This window comes from Lynx rufus, unplaced genomic scaffold (assembly GCF_022079265.1).
Source record: "Lynx rufus isolate CCGP_SWC_20201006 ecotype Redwood Valley unplaced genomic scaffold, mLynRuf1.p SCAF_12, whole genome shotgun sequence".
NCBI classification, from domain to species: Eukaryota; Metazoa; Chordata; class Mammalia; order Carnivora; family Felidae; genus Lynx; species Lynx rufus.
Genome location: NW_025814826.1, coordinates 67,790,084 through 67,812,198, shown reverse-complemented (window position 1 = coordinate 67,812,198; position 22,115 = coordinate 67,790,084). Strand labels below are relative to the sequence as shown.

At 55.4% G+C, this 22,115-nt stretch overlaps 1 protein-coding gene across 1 annotated transcript in view; it reads left to right on the top strand.

Moving 5' to 3' along the window:
- Positions 1–18,676, top strand: part of ZC3H3 (zinc finger CCCH-type containing 3) — an 88,674-nt gene extending 69,998 nt beyond the window's left edge. Inside the window, exons 10-12 of the mRNA XM_047074274.1 lie at positions 15,119–15,303; positions 15,955–16,340; positions 18,211–18,676. Coding sequence (XP_046930230.1) covers positions 15,119–15,303; positions 15,955–16,340; positions 18,211–18,242 — 603 coding nt within the window. The 3' untranslated portion in view covers positions 18,243–18,676. The remainder of the gene's footprint in view (positions 1–15,118; positions 15,304–15,954; positions 16,341–18,210) is intronic.
- The last annotated feature ends 3,439 nt before the right edge of the window (positions 18,677–22,115 follow it).

Sequence of the window (22,115 nt, the reverse complement as noted above, 5' to 3'; positions counted from 1 at the left end):
GCGGCAGCAGCCTGGGCCGGTGAGGGTTAATTTTATTCTCTAAATAATATAAAAAGTGCTGAGTCGTCGCCTTGTGCCTGAAGTACAAGTCCTCAAATGGGCCCCAGAGAGTTTATAATATTCCACTGAATCAAGTGAAATTGTTAACCTTGCTTCATAAAGCCACGGCTTGTTAAAGAGGCGCGCTCCCTTTTCTTGTGAATAATTTAGGCCGGGAGTAAATCTCTGCTCCCTTCCCTTTTCGGGGGCCACACCGCCGCTCTGGACAGCTCAGAGGTCAGCCTCCGCCCCGCCCACCGGGCCCTTGGTCTGACCCCTTGCCTTCGCTCAGGACCCACTAGCCAGACGACATGGGGTCGCAGTGGGTTGTCTCTCCACGGTCCCAGTGGTGGGTCCCCACGGCCGCCCGACCTGGCATCAGCCAAGGTGCCCTGCTTGTCCTCTCTCTGGGTAACGTGTGTGTGTGTGTGTGTGTGTGTGTGTGTGTGTGTGTGTGTGTGTGTGTCAGGGCCCGGCCTGCGTGGGGTGCCTGGCCTGCTTGTGGGGCTCCTGGCAATCAGCCGAGTTGCTGGGGACACTCCCACCACAGCCCCTCCTGTCTCCTGATGTGCCCTGCCTCACAGAAGCTCTCGTGTCCTCTGGCTCGAGTCACAGGCTGAGTTTGCATGGCTGTCATCAGCGATTGACTCTGCTGGGGTACCGTTGCTTAGGCTGAAATCTGTCCGGTGTGTGTGGGTCAGAGTCCTTCCACCATCCCCCTGCCGTCCTGTTCCGGGACCTGCCCCCTCCCGGGGCCACTGGGACCCTCTCCATCCTCCTCCTGGGTGCAGCTTTGAGGCCACAGTGTGGGAGGCCTGAGGGAGGCCCTGGGGCAGGGGCTCAGGCCCTGGCCCCCCTCCCCGCACCCCCCCCCTTCATCCTGCAGGGCCTCAGTTTCCTGTTCGGCAAGATTGGGCTAATGAGGGTCTCGAGGGTCTGGGGGACTGTGGTGATTAAGGCCCCATCTGCCCCCTTCCGAGTAGGCCTGGGGCAAGAGCAGGTGTCGCTGACTTGGCTGTGGTGTGAGGTAGGACATCACTTAGTTTTCTTCCACACGGGGGGTCCTGTCCCCCAAAACCACCCGTGAAACCACCCCTGTCTCCACTCAGCTTTCTGTGCTGACGGCTCGGAGCCCGGAGCCTGCGTCGCATTCCGTGTCTCCCTCTCTCTCTGCGCCCGCCCCCTTCAAAACTAAATAAACGTTAAGAAAAATGTATTGAAGCCCAGCTTTATTGAGGCCCAGTGCACACATCACCTGGTTCCCCCGCTGCAAGTACACAAGTCTGCTTGCCAGAATCCAGGTTTAGGACGCACGTGTCCGTCGCCCAGCAGCCCTTCTGCCGTCTGTAGTCAGTCCCACCCGCGCCCCTCTCCTGCCAGGCACGAGGAACCTACCTCCTTTCTCCGCAAACTCGTGTGTTCCTGGGCGTTTCATATATTGAAATCTGCGAACACGTAGACCCTGTTGTCCAGCTTCTCTCCTTCCTTTTTTGTTTTGTTTGTTTGTTTCTTTGTTTTTTGAGAGAGAGAGAGAGAGAGAGAGAGCAGGGGAGAAGGGGAGAGAGAGAGGGACAGGGAATCTCAAGCAGGCTCCACACTCAGCGTGGAGCCCAGCACGGGGCTTGATCTCACGACCCTGGCATCATGACCTGATGCTTAACTGAGCCACCCAGGTGCCCCTGGCTTCTTTTACGTTTTTGTTTTGGGGGGGGGGGGGGCGAGGTTTGATAAAAAAAAAAAAAAAGGTTTTTTTTTTTAACTTCTTTTAACGTTTATTTATTTTGAGAAAGGGAGTGAGTGGAGAAGGGGCAGAGAGAGAGGGAGAAAGAGAGAATCCCAAGCAGACTTTACACGGTCAGCGCAGAGCCTGACACGGGGCTCTATCCCACGACCCTGGGATCATGACCCGAGCCGAAACTAAGAGTCAGACGCTCAACCACCCGAGCCACCCCGGCGCCCCTTGTGGCGCCCCTCTTGTAACATGATTTTGAGGCTTGTCGCATTGTGGGCTACATCAGGCCTGTGTTCTTTTTGTGGCTGAAAGCTGCTCCGTTGTGCTTGGACCACGCCGTGGCATTCGTCGGTCAGTGGGTGGACGTTTGGGTTGTGTCCAGCCGGGGGCCATTTGGCACAGTCCAGCTGTGAAAGGTGTGCACAGGTGTCTCTTGGGTAGACACCCGGGGGTGGTCTTGCTGGGCCACGTGGCGACTGCGGGTTGGACTTCGCGCGAACGTGGCCACGGCAGTCCACGTTCCGACCAGGAGCGGATGGGGGCTTCCTTCTGTCACGTCCTTGCCACCACCCGTCCCTACCTGTCCTGCAGCTTCGGCCTTGCTGATGGCGGGAGGTGGCTTCTCACTGTGGTTGCATTTTGCGTTTTCTTGACGGCGCGTGATGCTAGACGCATCGGCCGCCCCTCCGTCTGGTCTCCAACAGCTTTGACATCTGATTCGCAGAGCATACAATTCACCTATTTAAGTTACAGTGCAGTGGGTTTTAGTATGTTACGTCATTCATTTTTTTTGATTGCAGTAAAATAAAGATAACATAAAATTTGCCATTTCTGTCTGTATGATTCAGTGGCATTAATCGCATTCACAGTATTGTCCAGCCGTCACCACTGTCTATTCCCAGACCTTCTCCGTCACCCCAAACAGAAACTGTAAACGTTCAGGGGTGACCCCCCCATTACTCCCTCTGGGCCTTGGGCACTGACTAATTTACGTTTTGTCTCCGTGAATCCTCCTGTTCTCAGATACCGGATGTAAGTGGAGTCACACGGTGTGTGTCCTTTTGTGTCTGGTTTCTTTCACTTCACGTGATGTTGTCAACATTCACGCACAGTGCGGTCTGTCGGTGCTTCCCTCCTTTTCGTGGCCGAGTAACATCCCAGGGACGCCTGGGCCACACCTCTCTGTCCATTCGTCTTGGGATGGACACTAGGGTTGTGGCTTTTGGATACCGTCGCCGACGCCGCTGCGAATGTTGTCACGTAACGTCCATTCAGATGCCCGCTTTCGCTTCCGTTGAGCGGACCCCCAGGAGTGGAGCTGCAGGGTTATGCCGCAGTTGTGTGTTTAGCATCTTGAGGAACCGCCATACTGGTTGTGTTTTGCGTCCCTACCAGCAGTGTGTCGGGTTCTCGTTTCTTCGCATCCTCACCAAGGCTTTGTTGGCCTCACCCCTTTTCCTAAAAGCCACCTTCGTGAGTGTCTGCTTTCCCCTGGCAACTGATGATGGGGGCGTCTTGTCAGCTTGCTGACCGTTGGTGCATCTTCTTTGCAGAAACGTCCGTTCGGCTCCTTTGCCCACTTGTGAATGGGGTTGTTTGGGGTGTTTCGCTGTTGCTGTGGACTTCTTTTTATGTTCTGGAAATCAAACCCTTACCAGGAGAGGATTTATGACTGTTTTCTCCCATTCTGTCTTTTTATTCTCTTGACAGTATACTGTGAGGCACAAAAGTTTCTCATTGATTGAGAACACTTTATTTTCTTCCTATTGCCTATGCTTTTGATGTCATATCCGAGAAATACTTGTCAACCTGATGTCCCTGAAGCCTCTCCCCATGTTGTTGTTGTGGTTGTGGTTGTGGTTTTTTAATACGAGTTTAATAGTTTTAGTCCTGAAATTCAGGTCTTTGACCATTTTGAGTCCATTTTTGCGTGTAGTGTGAGATGAGGGCCCAACGTCGGTCTTCCGCTTGTTGACATTCAGCTCATCATATACGTGGTGGCTCGTTTCTGGGTGCTGGGTCCTGTTCCATTGGTCTTGGTGTCTGTCCTGAAGCAAGTATTTTGATTACTGTAGCTTTATAGTAATTTTCGAAGCCAGGAAATGTAAATTTCTCAATTTTGTTCTTCTTCCCCAAGATTATTTTGACCTTTTGGGGTCATTTGAGATTCCATATGAATTTTAGGATGGACTTTTCTATTTGTTTTTCAAAGACCCTTGGGGGACGCTCGGGGGCTCAGTCAGTTGAGTGTCCAACTTCGGTTCACATCACAATCTCACAGTTCATGAGTTTGAGCCCCAGGTTGGGCTTACTGATGTCAGCGCAGAGCCCAACTTCAGATCCTCTGTCCCCCTCTTTCTCTGCCCCTCCCCTGCTCACTCTCTTTCTCAAAAATAAATAAAACGTTAAAAAAATAAATAAATTTTATAAAAGGCCTTTGGGATTTTGGTAGGGATTGCATTGTATCTGTAGATCACTCTGGGTGGTATTGTCATCTGGACAATAGGAAGTCTTCTAGTCTATGAACATGGGATGTCTTTCCATTAACTTAGACCTTCATTAATTTCTTTCAGCAGTGTTTTCTTAGTGTATCTCTTGCCTCCTTGGTTAAATTTATTCCTAAGGATCTTACATTTTTTGATGTTACTGTAAATGGAAAATTGATTTTTTAATTTCCTTTTTTTAGATTGTTCATTATAAGTGGGTAGTGATACGTTGATTTTATGTGTGTGTTGATTTTATATTCCAGAGTTTTGTTGAATGCATATATTAGCTCTTACAATTTTTTGTGGATTGTTTAGCGTTTTCTATACATACGGTCATGTCATCTGCTAACAGAGATAATTTTCTTCCTTTTAAATTTAGGTTTGATATGTATATACATACACGTGTATGTGTGTTTTCTTTAATTTTTATTTATTTATTTTGAGAGAGAGGGAGAGAAAGAGTGCATGAGTGGGGTGGGGCAGAGAGAAAAGGAGAGGGAGAGAGATAGCAATAAAAGAGACAGAGAGAAACAGAGAGAGAAAGAGAGAGAGAATCCCAAGCAGGCTCTGTGCCATCAGCACAGAGCCCAGTGTGGGGCTCAGTCCCATGAACCATGAGATCATGCATGACCCAAGCCAGAATCAAAAGTTGGATGCTTAACCAACTGAACCACCCAGGCATCCCTATGTTTTTAATATTTATTTAGCCTAATTGCTCTGGCTAGAATTTCTAGCACTGTGTTAGATAAACGTGGCAAAAGGGGGCATCCCTGTCTTGTTCTTCATCTTAAAGGAAAAGCTTTCAGTCTTTCAGCAGTTAGTACGATGGTAGCTGTGGGCTTTCGGGTATGATTCTTATCCTGTTGAGGAGGTTCCTTTTCTAGTCCTAGTTTATTTGATGTTTTTATTATAAAAGGTGTTGAATCTTGTTGGATCTTTTTTGAATCGATTGAGATGATCATGCGGTTTTCTTCTTCCTAAATTCTACCAAAGTAGCCAATCAGGCATACCGACCCCCTCTAATCACAGTTACATTGGCTGGTTTTTGTATGTTGAGCATCCCACTGCTGAATTCAGCTTTCTAGTATTTTGTTGACGATCTTTGTATCTGTATTTGTGACGAGCATTGATCTGTGGCTTTCTTTCTTGTGGTAATTTTGTCTGGTTGTGGTATCAGGGTAAAGCTAGCTTTACAGATTATTTGGCTGTTTGTTGTTAGGAAGAATTCCTTACTCTTCCGTTTTTTGGAAGAATTTGAGAAAAGTAAGTGTTGGTTCTTCTTCACATGTTTAGTAGAATTCACCAGGGAAGCCCTCTGGTCTTGGGCTTCTCTTTATTGGGAGGGTTTTGATTACTGATTCGATCTCCTTACTATATATAGAGCTAGTCAGATTTTCTTTTTCTTCTTGAGTCAGTTTTGGTGATTGTGTATTTCTAGGAATTGGTCCATCTCATCTAAGTTGTGAAAATTACGTGTGTAGGGTTGTTCGAAGTATGCCCTAATTATCCTTCTGATGTCTGCAGGGTCTGTAGTGATCCCTGTTAATTCCTGATATTGGAAATTTGTGACTTTTGTCTTTTTTCTTTGCTTTGCCAGAGGTTTGTCAATATTATTGATCTTTTTAAAGAGCCAGCTCTTTGTTTCATTGATTTCTCTCTTATTGTTTTTTTTTTTTTCTTTTTGGTTTTATTGACTTCTGTTCTTATCATTACTGTTTCTTTCTGTTGCTTTGGTTCTATTTTGCTCTTCCCCCCCCGCCCCAGGGTCTGACGGTGGGAGTTAGACTATTGATTTGAAATATTTCCTTTTTTTTATGTTTGTTGATTTTTGAGAGAGAAAAGAGCAGGGGTGGGGCAGAGAGAGAGGGAGACAGAGGATATGAAGCGGGCTCTGCACTGACAGCACAGAGCCCAACATGGGCTCAAACTCATGAACCATGAGATCATGACCTGAGCTGGTGCCCCTGGAATTTTTCCTCTTGTGTATGAATTTAGCTAGCTGAATCCTACCAATTTTGAGATGTATTTTCATTTAGTTCTGGTTGTTTCTTGTTTGTTGTTTTTTTTCGTTTTTGTCCACCGCACCCCCCCCACCACCGCCGCTGCCACCACCTCGAGACTTTCTTTTTGATCCACAGATTATTGTTTTATTTCCAAGTGTTTGGAGATTTTCCTAATATCTTTCTGTCATTTTTGTTGTTGTTTTTTTTTTTTGAAGTTTATTTCTCTATTTTGAGAGGGAGAGAGAGAGAGAGAGAGCACGTGGGGTAGGGGCAGAGAGAGAGAGAGAGAGAGAGAGGGAGAGAAGCTTCCAAGGAGGCTCTGCACTGACACAGTGCAGAGCCCAAAGCAGGGCTTGAGCTCACGAACCGTGACATCATGACCTGAGCCCAAATCAAGAGTTGGCTGCTTAACTGACTGAGCCACCCAGGTGCCCCTCTGTCATTGAGTTTTAATTTGAGTCTGTAGTGGTAAAGAATACACTGTGTATGATTTTAATTCTTTTAAGTTTCTTGGGCCTTGTTGTATGGCCCAGGATATGCTTTATCTTAGTATATATTCTGTGAGCACTTGAAAAGAATATGTATTCCAGTCTTGTTGAGTGAAGTGGAGAGTTTTATAAATGGCGCTTAGATTTTGCTGGTGAAAGGCACTTTTGAGTTCTTCTATGTCCTTGCTGACTTTCCATTAATTGTTGGAAGACTGATGTTGAAGTCACCATCTGTCATTTTGGATTTGTCTCTCCTTTCATATCTATCAGTTTTTATTAAATGTATTTTATAGGGGCGCCTGGGGTGGCTCAGTCGGTTAAGCGTCCGACTTCAGCTCAGGTCATGATCTCGCGGTTTGTGAGTTCGAGCCCCACATCGGGCTCTGTGCTGACAGCTCAGACTCTGGAGCCTGCCTTGGATTCTCTGTCTCCGTCTTTCACTGCCCCTCCCCAACTTGTGCTCTGTCCCACTTTCTCAAAAAAAATAAATAAATAAAAATAAAATGTAAAACTTTCTGAGGGTTTTAACAACAACAAAAAAATGTATCTTATAGCTCTTTTATTTGGTGCATGTAAATTTAGGATTGCTATGTCTTCTTGTTGGATTGATCCTTTTATCAGTATAAAATGTGTCTCTCTGGGGTGACTGGCTCAGTCGGTAGAACATGTGACTCTTGATCTCAGAGCCGACCGTTGATCTCAGGGTCGACTCTTGATCTCAGGGTTGTTGAGTTCAAGCCCCGCATTGGACATGGCATAAAAACATGTCTCTCTGTGATTTTCTTTACTCTAAAGTCTGCTTCAGGTGGTATTCATGTGGCCACTCCTGCTATCTTTTGATCCATGTTTGCATGATATACCTTTTTCCATCCTTTTACCTTAAGCTTACCTATAGTATTGTATTTGAAGTAACTTTCTTTTTTTTTTTTTTTTTAATTTTTTTTTTCAACGTTTATTTATTTTTGGGACAGAGAGAGACAGAGCATGAACGGGGGAGGGGCAGAGAGAGAGGGAGACACAGAATCAGAAACAGGCTCCAGGCTCTGAGCCATCAGCCCAGAGCCCGACGCGGGGCTCGAACTCACGGACCGCGAGATCGTGACCTGGCTGAAGTCGGACACTTAACCGACTGCGCCACCCAGGCGCCCCTGAAGTAACTTTCTTATAAACAGCAGATAATTGGGTCATGTTTTAAAATTTACTCTGCCAATCTTTTAATTTGTATATTTAGGCCATTTACACTTAATGTGATTATTGCTATGGTAGGGCTTCAGTCTGCAATTTGACTTCTGTTGGTTTCTGGTTTTTGTTCTACTTTTTCATTTCTGTCTTTTTATGGGTTACTGGAACAATTTTAGAATTTTGTTTTGATTTATCTGTAGTGCTTTCAAGTGTGTACATCTTTCTGTAGCTTTTTTAGTGGCTGCACTAGGCATTGTGTTGTGTATCCATAACTTATCACAGTCTACTGGTGTAGAAACCTCACCTTCCTTTATGTCCCTTTACCGTTCCCGTCTGTAACCACCTTACATATGTCCTCTATAGACATTTAGAACCACAACAGACACTGATAATTTTTGCTTCCGTAATCAAACATAATTCAGGAGACTCGAGGAAAGTCTGGTATGTTTACCCGTGGTTTGGTTATCTTGGCCTGCCTTCCTGTCGCTCCAAGGCTTGTCTTTTATCGTCTCCTTTCTGTTTAGAGAACGTCTATAGTCATGTTTAGGGCAGATCTGCTGGTGACAGATTTTCTTGGTTTTCCTTCATCTGAGAATGTCTGGATTTCCCCCACATTCTTGAAGGCTATTTTTGCTGAATATGAGATTCTGAGCTGATAGTTCTGCCCCTTCAGCTCTTGTAAATGTTATACCACCTCCTCTGGCCTCCGTGGTGCTATGGGAGAAATCACTGTCATTTGAACTTTCCTGCACAGGTGAAGAAGTGTCATTTCTCTCTGGCTGCTTGGAGGATTCTTTATAGCTTTTACAAGTTTGACTATGATGCAGGGTTTCGTGGATTTCTTTGCTTTTTACTGATTGGGGTTCGCTCAGCTTTCTGAATCTGTAGGCTTATGGTTTTTGCCAAGTTTGGGACATTTTCAGCCATTACTCTTGAGTTCTTTCTTCTTCCCTTCCACAGCTCTGGGTGCATGAGAGTTGTGTTCCCACAGGCCCTTGAGGCACCATCCATGTTTTAAAGTCTGCTCTGTGTCACTCAGATTGGTTAATTTCTGTTGCTCTGTCTTCTGATTCACTGACTCTTTCCTCTGTGCCTCCCTTCTGCTGTTGAGCCCATACAGGAGTCTTTTTTATTTCGGTTATTGTGCTTTTCAGTTCTAAAATTTCATTTGGTCCTATCTTACATCTTCTTTTTCTTAGTTGAGACTTTCTATATTGTCATCGTTTCCAGCATGTCTTTAATTGCTTGTTGAAACACGTTTATGAGGGTGCCTGGCGGGGTCAGTCGGTGGAGCGTGTGACTCGATCTTGGGGTCGTGAGTTCGAGCCCCACGCTGGATGTAGAGATTACTTAAAAATAAAATCTTAAAAATAAAGAAACACATTTTTCATGCCCCTTTCAACTCTTCGTCAGATAAGCCCAACACCTCTGCAGTCTCATGCCGACAGGCGCTGATTGTCTGCAATTGCAATTCCATTCAGTCTGAGGTCTTACCTTTTTCCAGTATGCTGAGTCCTTTTCTGTTGAAACCTGGACATGTTGGCCGTTACAGGGGTCTGGATCTTGTTTAAACCTTCTGTTTCAGCCGGCTTCCTGCGACACCAGGGGTGGGATGGGAGTGGAGGTGGTGACGCACCCCTGCCAAGTACAGATGGAAATCCAGGTTCCCCACTTGACCTCCACTGGGAGGGGAAAGGGCCCCGCAGCCCCGATTCTTCAGGGCCTAATCTGGCCCCACCCCAGCAAGGCAGGAAGGAAATCCTGGATCCGAGGGTCCGTGGGCCCCCAACAGCCTTCTGTCCACCTTCAGAGTCTTCCTGTCCTTGTCACGTGTGTAGACGTCAGAGCCCAGCACAGACAGTCATTTACCGTGTTTAATAAACTTGTCGTTTGTAGTAATTGTGGATGTACCCAAAAGCTGCAGAGATGGTGCAGAATCCCCACACACCCTTCCCCCGGCCCCCTGCTCTGAACCTTCACCACAACCAGCACCCAGCCATCAAAACTAGAGAAGTAACACTGGGCGTATTGCTCCCGGCTTGAGTCCAGGCTCTGATTGCACCTTACCCGGTCTTCCACAATTTCCATGTTCTGTTCTAGGATATCACATTGGATTCGGTCACCAATTTGGGGGTGAATGACTGAGTGAATGAGGCAGACCTTAACCTAAATAGCCAGGGAATGGATGAGGTAGATGCCTTCGAGAAGGTACAGCGAGAAGGAGGGGTGGAGAGGGAGGGGAGTGTGGGACTGTCTCCAAGGTGGGGAAGGGGTGGCTTTGGTTCTGGAGGGTGGGAGGGAAGCCGGTGAGTCACTGGGGACAGGACTGATGAGCCGGTTCTTTGGTGTTGCTGGCGGTGGAGGTGGGACCCGGCCCCCTGGAGAGCGGGGTGGCAGTCTGAGGACGGAGATGGGCTGGCACGACCCAGGAGGGGTGGGAAGGCTGGTGGCTGCCATGGACGAGCTAGGTGGCAGATTTGGGCCAAGACAGCCCACCCGAGTCCTGTCCCTCCCGCACCAGCTCTTCTGCGGTCCTGTCTGGCCTGGAGCAGGCAGCCGGTGGGGCCGGGGCCTGGGAAGGGAGCAGGGACCCTGGGAGCCCCTCGGTGACTGTGGGGGCAAGCACGGGTGGGCAGTGCGGTCGGTCCTGGCCTCTCATGGCCTCACCCCTGTGAAATGGAATGCGCTTCCCCGGAGGCAGGCTGGCGTGACGCAGGCTCCGCCTCCGGCCCGCGGGGATCGGGGCTGTAGCGCGTCACTGGCAAGGCCCCGGCCCGGGTCTGGAGGGCCCTGGTCTGCTGTGGTGGACACCTGAGATGGCTTCCCGGCGGCTTCTGCCCATTCACACTCGTAGACCAGTTCTTGCCCGCACTTGGTGACGTTCAACCTCGGTTTTTCTTTTTGACCGTTTGAAGGACAAAAGGTTACCTCATTGCATTTTTTAATTTGCCTTTACTGGATTTGATGAGGCAAGATGCCTTCCCTGTGTTTGAACCTTTTCTGCCTCCCTTTCTGAAAACTAGGTGGGGTTTTGTTGGGGTTTTTTAAATTTTTAATTTCTCTTTAAATGTCTATTTTATTTTTTGAGAGAGAGAGGGAGAGAGAGCACAAACGGGAGGGGCAGAGAGAGAAGGAGACACAGAATCCGAAGCAGGCTCCAGGCTCCGAGCTGTCAGCACAGAGCCCGATGCGGGGCTCGAACTCACAGACGGCGAGATCATGACCTGAGCCGAAGTCGGACGCTCAACCGACTGAGCCACCCAGGCGCCCCCTGTTTTTTTTGTTTTTTTTTTTTTAAGTGAGGGTGGGGACGTTTTTCCTCTGGGTTGGTTTCCTCTTGTGGATTCACAGGAAATTTATAAAATCTAAATATGAACATAAAAATACATAAATATGAAACATTCTGGACGTTAATCTTTTGTCAGTCATATAAATGGCAATTATCTTCTTTGTAATTAATTTTTTTCCTTTTTTGTGGTGTTATTTTGAAGAACAAAAGTTCTTAATTTTAATGGAAATGACTTTATCGGTGGTGAAGGTTTGCACATCTGTGTCTTGCGGGAGAAATCCTCCTCCTTCCCCGAGCCCCTAGGCCGGCCTTTCACATGTGGGCCCGGCCCCTTTAGTCCCGCCCGGGACAGCTGTGCTGTGCTGTAGGGTCAGGCCCAGGGCCGTCTGTCCCTGTCCCCGGGGTCTGCAGGCAGCGCCGCGAGGCGGGCTCCCTGCCCTGTTCCTTATGTACCCTTGGGCCGGCTGGTGCTCTGGGATCACTTGAACTTCGCGGTAATTCCTGGTCATAGATTCTTTCACCTTGTTCTTCTCCACAGCTGTTTTCACCCTCCTTGCCCTTTATCCTTCCAGAAATATATTGTAGATCCAATGTAGGTTAAAAAAATAAAATAAAAAGTTGGAATTTTTATGGAGATTGTCCTGAATCTCTGTCTCGGTTTGGTGGGAATTGGCCCTTGTCTGCCCGCCCGTGAGTGAGCCGGGCATCTGGCTCTTATGTAGGCCACTCGTGTGCTGCCTTTTACTGAAGTTCTTCTGTACCTTTGTTAGATTTATTTGTCACTTTTATTATTTTTATAAATAACAAATTAAAAATTCTTATTTTCTGAACGTTCATGGGTATCTAGACGTGGAATTCTTTATATTCATTTTGTTTCCAGGAACCTTGCTGAACTGTATTAGTGATTGTTATAATTTATCCATAGATTCTTTTGGGTTTTCCTAAAGAAATGTATCTTCTGCAAATAATGGCCATTTCTTCCCTCCTTTGAGTTCAAACGTCTTTTCTTTCTTTTTCTTGTCTCTACTCTGGCTATGACCCCAGCACAATGTAGCAGTGATGGGAGTGGGCCTCCACCCTTTCCCTGTGACAAGTGACGCTTTTGGAACATTCTTCTCAGAAACCCTCTATATTAAGCTAAGAAAGTACCATCCAATCAGTAATCTGTTAAACTTTGAATTCATGCTGGATTTATTAAATACTTTTTGTAGCTGTTGAGGTGATCATATGATCCCATGTGTGGAGTCTGTTAATGTGCAAAATTCTGCTTGTTGATTTTCTAATGTTAAACTAACCTTGCATCCTTGAGGCACACTCGTCTTAGTCCTGGTCTGTTAGTCGGGATACACGGCAGGACTCCCATTTGTTTATAATGTGTGTGTGACCTTTGAACCCTCAGGCATGAGTGCAAATGGCCTCTGGGATCTCATCCGGTCAGGTTTTGTTTTTAGGAGGGCCCCAGCCCTGTCACCGGGTTCAGGAGTGTCCTCTCATCCCTTTCTGTGGACCAGTTCCTGCAGGGTTGGGTAGTACACTGAATATTGGTAGAACTTCCAGGAAAACCCTGGGCTGGAACTTGCTTTATTTTTTAACTACTGGTTCACATGCCTTTATGGCCATAGGAGTATTTGTCCAGGTTTTATTTTTTTCTTGACAGTTTTTCTGGAATTTGTCAGTTTCATCTGTGTTTTCAAGTTCATTCGTGTCAAGTTTCTTCTTGATGTTGTATCGGTAGCGTTTTGTTGTTCAGCAGGGTCACCAGCTACGGCCCGTTTGTCCTTCCTCGTGTTCTGTGCTGGCCTCTTCGTCTCCCAGTCCGTCTTGTTGGACAAATTGATTCATTTCTTCAGAGAACCAACTCTTGGCTCTCCTGGGTTTGCCCCTCTTTTGGTATTTCTTTCCTTTCTGTTTTTACCTTCTGTTTCCTTCCCTCTGCTGGGTTTGGGCCATTCTGCTGTCCCCGCGTGTCGAGCAGGAGCCTCTCTGCCGACAGAAGCCTGCAGGCTGCGACCTGTCTCCCGGCGCGGGAGCTGCTCCTGACGCGTGGCTCAGTACTGGCGCCCAGTTCTCACCGTTACCTCATTTCCGTGATTTCTTGTTTGACCCGTGGAGAATTTAGTAGCGTGTTTCTTCATTTCCAGGCCTTTGGGGGGTTTTCTGGGGCCCCTGCGTGGTTGTTTGGCTTTGCTCCCACACCTGTGGGCTTCGTCTGGACGAAGACGTCCTGCCTTTGAAATTGGAGGCTCCGTTTGTGTCCAGTGTGTTTCTGAGTCGCTTTTTGTCCATCATTTTCCTTTCTTGACGGCCTGTGGATGGTTTGGGAACATTCTGTACCTTCGACCCTCGACGTGTGGCTGTCCCAGAGAGGGGGCCAGCTCAGACCAGCACCATCCAGTAGGCCAGATGTGAGCCACACATGAGATTCTGAGTTTCCTTGTGGCCACCTTAGAAGAGTAAACGCAGAGCAGCTGAAATGAATTGTATTAACCCGACCCGTCACACCTTTCACCGCACAGTCACGGAGGAGACATCGGTGTGGCCTTTTACGTTCGTCCTTGTCTGCCGAGCCCGCAGCACCGCCGTGGCTCGGAGCCTCCGCGTGGCTCGTGGTCTACACATGGGACAGCATGGGCCCGGCCGGCCGCCCCCCGATATGCACTCGGCATCCGGGTCATCTCTTGTCCGGTGCCAGGCTCTCTCCACCCACCACTCCCCTGCAGAAGGGCCCGCCGCCTGCCCTTGCCCTGGTACACCAGTGCCCTGTACTCTCCTGGTCTTAGAGTGGAACCCACGGCGGCGGGGCCCCTGCGTTTCAGGACCCCGTGTCCTGAAAGCAAGCGAGCACACATCAGCCTTCTCTCGGGGGCAGGGGGGCTAGCTGGGAGGGGGGTGCAAGTGTACGTTTGGGGGTCCTGCTGCCCAGATGGCCCCACCAGCTCCGGCCCCCTGGCATGAGCGTGAGGGGCTTCCAGTCCATTGGTGGCAGCCGAGGGGCAGGTGTGGGGCCTGAATGGGGCCAGTGCCCAGGTTGTGCTCAGAGAACGGGCACGCACTCCGCGGGGTCCTCAGCCAGGCTCTTTGTCCTGGGTGCTGGGAGCAGGGCCCAGGTCCAGGGCTCCGGGGACGGGCTTCCAAGAGGCAGGTTTCAGAGCTGTTGCCACATATTTCCAAGTGGTTCAGCCAGCACACAGCCTCCCGGACTGGGTGTGAGCACTGCGGCCTGGCTGCTTGAAACTCGGCTCTGGGCGGATTGGCGGGGCCCCTGCAGTGGGTCCTGTCAGGACAGTGTCTCTCCCGGTGGCTGGTCCAACACGAGGGACACTTGCTACATTCCACACACACACACACACACACCCATTGTGCCCCCTAAGACTGGCCATGGGCAGGGGCTTCCTGGCTCCCTGTGGGCCTGGTGGGCGGAGCTGAGGCCCCGTGCTGCACAGAGCACCTGCTGGATGGCGCGTCCCAAGCCGGGTATAATTAGCCGCCGTGACAGGTGGGGTGGATCGGGTGTGCGGCTGGCCTCGGCCGACCTGGGCACCCCTGGGCTTGGAGCCTAAACCCCGTGCATAAGGTCCTCCACGCATTGAGCCTCCCCCCACGTCTCCATCTTCAGCCAGGATGGGGTGCTGCGGTCCAGAGAGGGGATTAGTGGCCTGAGAATTCCTACACCAGTCTAGGAGACCCCTGGGCCAGCCCGGTCCCTGCCGTCAGTCCAGCCCAGGGCCCTTCTGATCACCCAGGGGGCACGGGTGGGTGGGGGCGCAGGCTGCTCTGGCCTGGGGGTTTCAGCCTTCCAACAGGAAGTCTCTGGCCCTGGGGGACTGAGCAGGCAGGGCCGCCCCGCCTGGTGCAGAGGCCTTGACCTGCTCACCCGGCTGCCCTCTTCCCCCCCGCAGTGCAAGAAGAAGCACACGCTGCTGTGCCCCGACTTCTCTCGCAGGGGCGTCTGCCCCCGGGGCGCCCAGTGCCAGCTGCTCCACCGCAACCAGAAGCGCCCTGGCCGGCGGGCGGCCTCAGCCCCGGCCCCGGAGCCCAGCAGCGCGTCACCCAAGAGCAAGGCCGCCTCCAGCCACGGACCCAGGTGACGGGGCCAGTGGGTGCTGTGTGTGTAAGCTTGGGACAGTGGGGGGGGGGGGCGGGGAGGGGGGTTCCGGAAGCAGTCCCTCCCCACGCTGGGAGACCATCCTCACGGGGAGACCCTACACCCCATCCCAGCTCTTAGAGCTTCAGACCCAAAAAAACCTCCGTTCAAAGTTGAGGATCCAGTGACCTCCAGAGGTGCCCCACCCTACACCTCCAGGCTGGACAGAGCCAAGGACATCCCTGGCCCGGACCAGCCTATGTGGGAATGCCCAGTCCCTGTCCCATGGAGGAAGGTGGCGGCTTCTCAGCTACCCACTCCCACTCCCCAGGAAAGGGAAGGTTCTGGGTGATACTCGTGGCTGGGGCCCCACGTGCTCACCTGTCCCGTGAGTGGACTGTGGCAGGTGAGGGCAGGGTCAGTGGGAACCGGGGCTCACCGGCCAGGCTCACCCCAGCTGCCTCAGGCCAGAGGCCCCTTGTCGTCACCGGCCGGTCCTCTGGGGCCGAGGGCTGGCCTCAGACCTGGATGGCGATGCCCGGTGGCTGCTGGGACGGGTGCCGCATAGCTGGTCGGCTAGTGCCCTCCGGACTCCAGCCCTGCCGGGCGGCCACCCACCCTCACACTTCTGCTCCCCTTCCTTTCCCACAGGAAGTCCTCGGCTGCCCAGCGCCCCACCAGACAGACGCCCAGCTCCCCCACCTCCGCGGCTGCTGGCTCAGCCTCCCCTCCCTCCTCCCCAAGGGTGTTAGCTGCAGCCTCGGGCTCTCCCCTGTCAGCAAAGCCTCCCTCCTCCCCCTCCCCTTCCTCCACCCCCTCCTCTTCCTCCCCCCTCTCCCCCTCCTCCCCCACCCCTCCCTCCCCCTCCCTGTCCTTGGACCAAGAGGAGCTGTCTCTCCGGGAGGAGGCTGCCTCTGCGGCGACGAGCTCCAGCAGCCTCTCCAAGCTGCCTTCCTTCATCTCCCTGCAGTCCTCACCGAGCCCAGGAGGCCAGCCCAGGGCCCGGACCCCCAGGAGCCCCCCAACTAAGGACTCAGGTAGGCAGCTTGGCCCCTTGAAGCCCGGCGTGGCACGGCCGGGGGCTCTTTTTCAGTGCTGCCCACAGCCCCACCGGGTCAGGACTCCCAGGTGGGGCCCGGATGGTTCGTGAGCGCCCCGCATGGGCTGGGCGCTGATGGTGCCGTGTCTGCCCCCCCCCCCCCCCCCCCCCGCTGGCAGGGGTGCGCCTCGGGCCCACGGGGACAGAGCTGGCCAAGGTGTGAGCGCAGTGGCGGCCGCCCGCACAGGCCACCCCAGCCGAGGGCTGATTTAATTAGAAAGCGCCCATTTCTGTTAATTTGTTCTGGAAGATCACCGCACACTCCTGGAGAGAACAGATGTTCCCTCTCCCCCGATGAACGTTTGGGGCTTGGTAAATGGCTCCACTCAGCCTTGTTTAGGAGAGAAAAGAGGATTTTATGGCTGCAAACGACCCTTTCTGTAAACATTTTACAGCTCTCCGCGCGTTTGAGTGACGATAAACCCCACGCAGCTCGGCGGGCTGCAAATTTGCGACCATACGGCCATCATTTTATTGTCATATTTCACGGTCGTAACGTTAATGGAAGATGCTTGCCGCAGCCTTCCCTAACGGCCCCGCTGAGCACGCTCAAACGCCTGCCTCCGAGGGGCCGGGACCCGCGGTGCCTGTGTACAGCCCCCCGCCTCGGGGCCGCAGAGCCTCGGCCAGGCCCTCCACCTGCCCGCCTGGGACCAGGGCACCAGCACCTTCCGTCCGGGTGGGCCTCCCTGGGGTGGGGACGGGGCGGATGGGGGCCCTGAGGCAGCCAAGCCCAGTGCCAGTGGAGGCTGGCCCGGGAGAGGCCGCAGAGACTCCCGCTGGCCTCGGAGGCCCCATCAGCCTTCATTTCCTGCCCGGGCCTCCCCCACCCTGGCCGGGGCCAGAGCTAGAGGGGCAGGCGGAGGCAGGCCCAGGCTGGCTGGCTGCACCTACTCAAGCAGTCACCCAGTAGGGGTGAGGCCTGTGGGCAGAGGCCAGTGCAGTGTGCAGGCCTGGAGCCCCGGCTGGGTGGGCCTGGCTTCTGGGCTCTGGCTCGGCCCAGCCGGTGACTGGAGTCCTCAGCCCTGAGTGGGGGCCCAGGAGGAGAGGCGGGCTCCCAGGGGCACATAGAGAGTGCCGTGCCTGTGGGCAGCCACATGGAGGCGCCCGTGGGCGGGGGGGGGGGATGCCAGCCTGAGCGGGGCCTGGAGCCCTCATAGCAGAGGGCGGGCACTGACTCCCAGGGAGCGCGGGGCACACAGGGTAGGGACCCCCACGGACGTGACCTGACCGTCTGCCCCCAGGCCCCTGCCCACCAGACCGCGGCCTCTCCGTCCCTGGCCCTCCTGCCCCCAGGCCCGGTCACCGCACCGGGGACCCAGGTCCCTTCCCCCCCCCCCCCCCCCCCCCCCCCCCCCGCTCAGCCGACCGCTCACACGTGTGACTTTTGAGGTTGAAGGCACAGCTCAGCCCCCACGTGTGCGTCTGGCAGCCGTGTTGCAGGTGGGAGGGGAGCCGTGGGTCTCGGAGTCTGGCGCAGGCGGCGTGCACCTGGTATTTATAGCTCAGCCGGCAGATCGCTGTGGCTCCTGCCTGGGACCCGGCCTGCGCGCCGCGAGGCTGCCGGACCCCAGGGTGGGCGGGGCCGCCGGACCGCAGGGTGGGCGGGGCCGGACGGCAGCCTGATCGGAGCCGCTTGCCCTCCCCTCGTTCGCAGCCCCGCTGTGCAGGCCGTGCAGGCCGGGGCTTGATGGAGTCGCCCCCCCTCCTGACCCAGAAGCTTCGGCGGGAGGGGCATTCCTCCCCGGCTGCGGGGGGTGGGGGGTGGGGGGGGTCCTGGCACCTGACCTTTGCCCTTCTCGGAACAGGGAAAACTCTGCACATCAAACCCCGTCTGTGAGGGCCCAGGGGGCCAGCCCGCGCCTACCTCAGCCCCTCGTTCCTGGAGAGGAAGGAGGCTCCGCCTGCCACCGCCCCAGAGGAGGGGCCACCTGCCACCGAGCCCCACCCTGGGGCCCCGGGGTCGCCGCTCTGCCTGCCTGGCTCCCGGCCTTCTGTGACCAGTGCGTGCCCAGGGGCTCACCTTCTCCCCTGGGCGGGGCCCTGCCCTAGCACCCCTCCGCACACTCCCCTTCCCACCCCTGGGCCCTCAGCCTCGCACCCGGGTTGGACCCCGACCCCCAGCCCAGAGGGGTGCCGGGCAGGGCTCGCCGGCCGCCGCAGGGCCTGTGCCTGCTGTGGGTGCGGCAGCCCCCGCACAGCACACGCCCTAGCCCTCCCCCCGGGACTCCCCGGTGGGTGTTTTGTGTTCAGCAATAAAGGTCCTGTCCTGTGTCTGCTTGCCTGTTTTGGCTGCTGTCACGTGTCACGCCGCCACCCGGCCTTGCCTCGCACCAGCGCAGATGGACGGCATTGGGCCCTGGGGGCCGGATTTTGAGGGGCCGGCCACAGACTCCTGGCAGCTACGGGGCCTGTGGGCAGGAATGCCTGCCCTCCTCCCCGCCTCCCTGAAACGGCTCCCTGAGGTGGCTCAGAGGGTCGGGGACAGCCTCTCCCCTGCGGCCAAGCCAGCGTGATTTGTGGTGAGGAGAGGCCCTGGAGGGAGCCCTGGGGACGTGTTGGATGCAACAGGCTGGGGCCAGGGTCCCCCAAGCCCAGATCCCCCCCGCCCCGGCCCCTCCCCTGGGTGTCTCAGGACAGTGGCTGGGCCGAGGCAGGGGCTGGAGGGCAGGCCGGGGCGGCCTGAGCCATGAAGCAGCTTGTCCAGGCTCACCCCTCCCATGCCACAAGTGTCTGTGCTTCTGGAGGGAGTCGGGGCCTCCTGGCGGGGGGTCGTAGCCTCAGTTCAAGGGCCTGGGATGGAGTCTGGTCTGACAAGGATCGAGGGGCACAGAGCCATTCAGGGTGTTTCCCCGGCCGCTCCGGGGCTGGCCGCCACGCTCCTCCCTCAGTCGCTGCTGCCCCGGTGGCCTCGGCCTGGAGCGCCCACGAGGTGGCGGTGAGGATCGGAGTGGGGGGCTCCTGCTCCCCGCCAGTCCCCGTCTGTGAGCTGTGCCAGCCCCAGAGGTGAGGAGGACCAGGGCTGTTCAGGGCAAGGCACCTGGTCAGTCGGACAGAACAAGAGTTTGACGTCCTTGGGACCCCACGCAGCTGTCCCTGGGGCTCCTGGGCCCTGCTGCAGCCGATGCAGCAGGGCGTGGATTCTGGGGTTACACCTGGCCAGAAAGAAAGCGACTCCCCATCAGTAAACGGCGGAGTCCCCACTGCGGGCCGGCTCTCCGCCCCAGCCACCCCTCGGGGTGCATCCGTGTCAGCCTCGGCCCGGGCCCTCGCAGGAGCAGGGCGGATGATGCAGTGGGGGCCACAGTCCGGGCTCGGTACCGACAGTGGGGAGACCGCAGAACCGGGGGCGCCAGCCTGGGACCGTGGCAGTCCCGGGGGCTCTCGGCCGGCACGGCCCAAGCACAGCACAGCCACGGGGGCTTCCTGCCCCCTCCCCCTCGGGGCTCCCTCTTGGCACCCACCACGACCTCCCCACAAAGGTTGAACTTCTGGTGAGGGGAGGGGCCTGGGGAGTAATCCTGCCTCCTTTCCCAGACAGATGGACAGACGGATGGACACAGGGTTGTTGGTCCAGCCCGATCCGAGCGGTGGCCGCCTCAGACCCTCGCCTCCTCCCTGCACTTCCCTTCTCAGTAAACAAGGGCGACACGGGCCCCCCAGGCTGCAGAGCAGGTAGCTGTGTGTGCTGCAGGGGGGCTCCCGCAGCCCACCGGGCGGCCCCACACTCACCCCAGCACTGCCTGCTGGTAAAGCCAGTGTGACAGTGGCTCCCACCCAGGCCCCACTGCCCCACCGTGCAACTGGTCTGACGAGGGCCAGTGTGGAAGGCTCCGGAAAGGCTGGGGACTCCAGGAAGCAGGAGGCCGGGCCAGCGGCTGCCCTCTTCTGGGCCGAGCCCACCTCCCGCACACTCCCTGTGACCCATGTGGGGGCCTGGTCAGCCTCAGCCTCTGCCTGGTCAGAGTCCCTGCTCCTGCGCCGGGCGAGGGGGCAGTTCCTTGGACCTGAGTGCCCGCTGGCCACTGCCCGCACCAAGCCAGACAAAGTAAGATGCCAGCTGAGGGCACAGCACGGACTCCTGCACACTTGGGAAGGGCCGCCCCTCTCCTAGACCCTTACCGTCCTTGCCCCGGGCCCACGCCCTCCCAGGGACTGCCCTGGTGCCGGCCCTGTGCCCCTCACTCTGGCTGTCCTGCCGCTTGCTGGTGGCCGGGGCAGAGATGGCTGTCGGGGGGAGCCCTGGAGTCCTGTGGCCAGCGGTGGCACGGGCCGGTGGGCCAGCTCAGACCGTGGAGGAGGGCGGGGAGGAGACACTTCACTGACCCTCTGAGCTGGAGGTGTCGGGCTGGGCCCCAGAGAGGTGGGCTTTGGAGGTCAGAGCCATGGGCCACATCTAAGCTCTAAGCTGGCGGGGGTGGGGGGGGTCTCTGGGCATCTGTCTGGGGTTTCAGTGTCAGGGTGTAGTGGGGTAGGTGCCTGAAGTGGGAGCACCGCCGAAGAGGCGTGGACTGGGGCAGGGTGGGCCTGGCCTCACCTGAGAAGTGGCGGAGCGCCCCTGGTTGGATGGGCATCCCGGCCTGGAGCCCCACCCCACGGAGGCACCTGCCACCCTGCTGAGCGTGCCCCCCCCACCCCCGCCCAGTGTGCCTGGCACACAGCAGGCTCCTCGTTTAAAGTACAAATGAGCCCCCTAAGTGGACAGGGCATGACCCTGGACCCTGCTGTCACTGAGCCCTGGAAGAAACGGGAGTGGATGAGACCCTGTCCCGGGCTGAGCGGCGGGGGCAGGACAGAAATGACCCATCCAGCTGACATTCTCCGTGGGATCAGACGTCAAGGACCGAGTGGCTCCACGTGGCACAGGACAGGCAAGGGTGGAAGGGTGGCTTCCTGCCGGTAGATGAGGTGCGTGGGGCAGGGCGTCAGGCGGGCCCGCCGAGGCTGCCTCGCCCCCCTCCCCCACACCACCACCGCAGCCGGGCTCCCTGCTGACCTCAAACCTGCTCCTGCCTGGCCCGGCCCCTCCCCCTGAGGGGCGGACGGGGACATGCTTCCCACCCCAGAACCCAGCTGACTTGTCCCCTGATGCTGTAAGTCTCCCGGGGCTCTCCTCCTTTGGCCGAGTGGGAGCAGCTTTGGGGTCGGGGGAGCCGAGGGAGTCCGCCAGCCCCCTGGGCAGCAAGAAGCCGGGGCCTCCGTTCCCCAGACTCCAGGAAACGGCCCTGCTGACCACCCACCGAGCTGCAGGGGTCCGTCCACGGAGGGAGGGACTGCACGTGACCCCACCTGGGCTCTGCGGGACCCGAGCACAGACACAGAAGACACGTGGGCTGAGGGGCTAGACGTGGAGTGACTGTTCCTAACAGCAGGAAACACTGACACGCTGTAATTCCCTAGCGTGTTACCGCGTGGCTAGTTTTCTGCTCGCTGCCTGCGAGGACACTGTGACGGTAGTGTTCTCTACACGGTCTGCCGGACGGTCGTGGCGTCTGTCCCTCCCCTCGGACGTGGACAGGCCGCCGCCACGCCTCCACCAACCGTGCAGTGAGGGACTCACAAAATCGCCCGGCACATCCCCCCGGCTCTCTCGGGCCCTCAGGGAACCAGCCTCCTCCCTTCGAGGAAGCCCAACCAGCCCACTGGGCGACCGTGCGGCGACCCCGCGGGAGCCGAGCCAGCCGAGGCCGCCCCGCCCTGCCAGGCGTGAGCC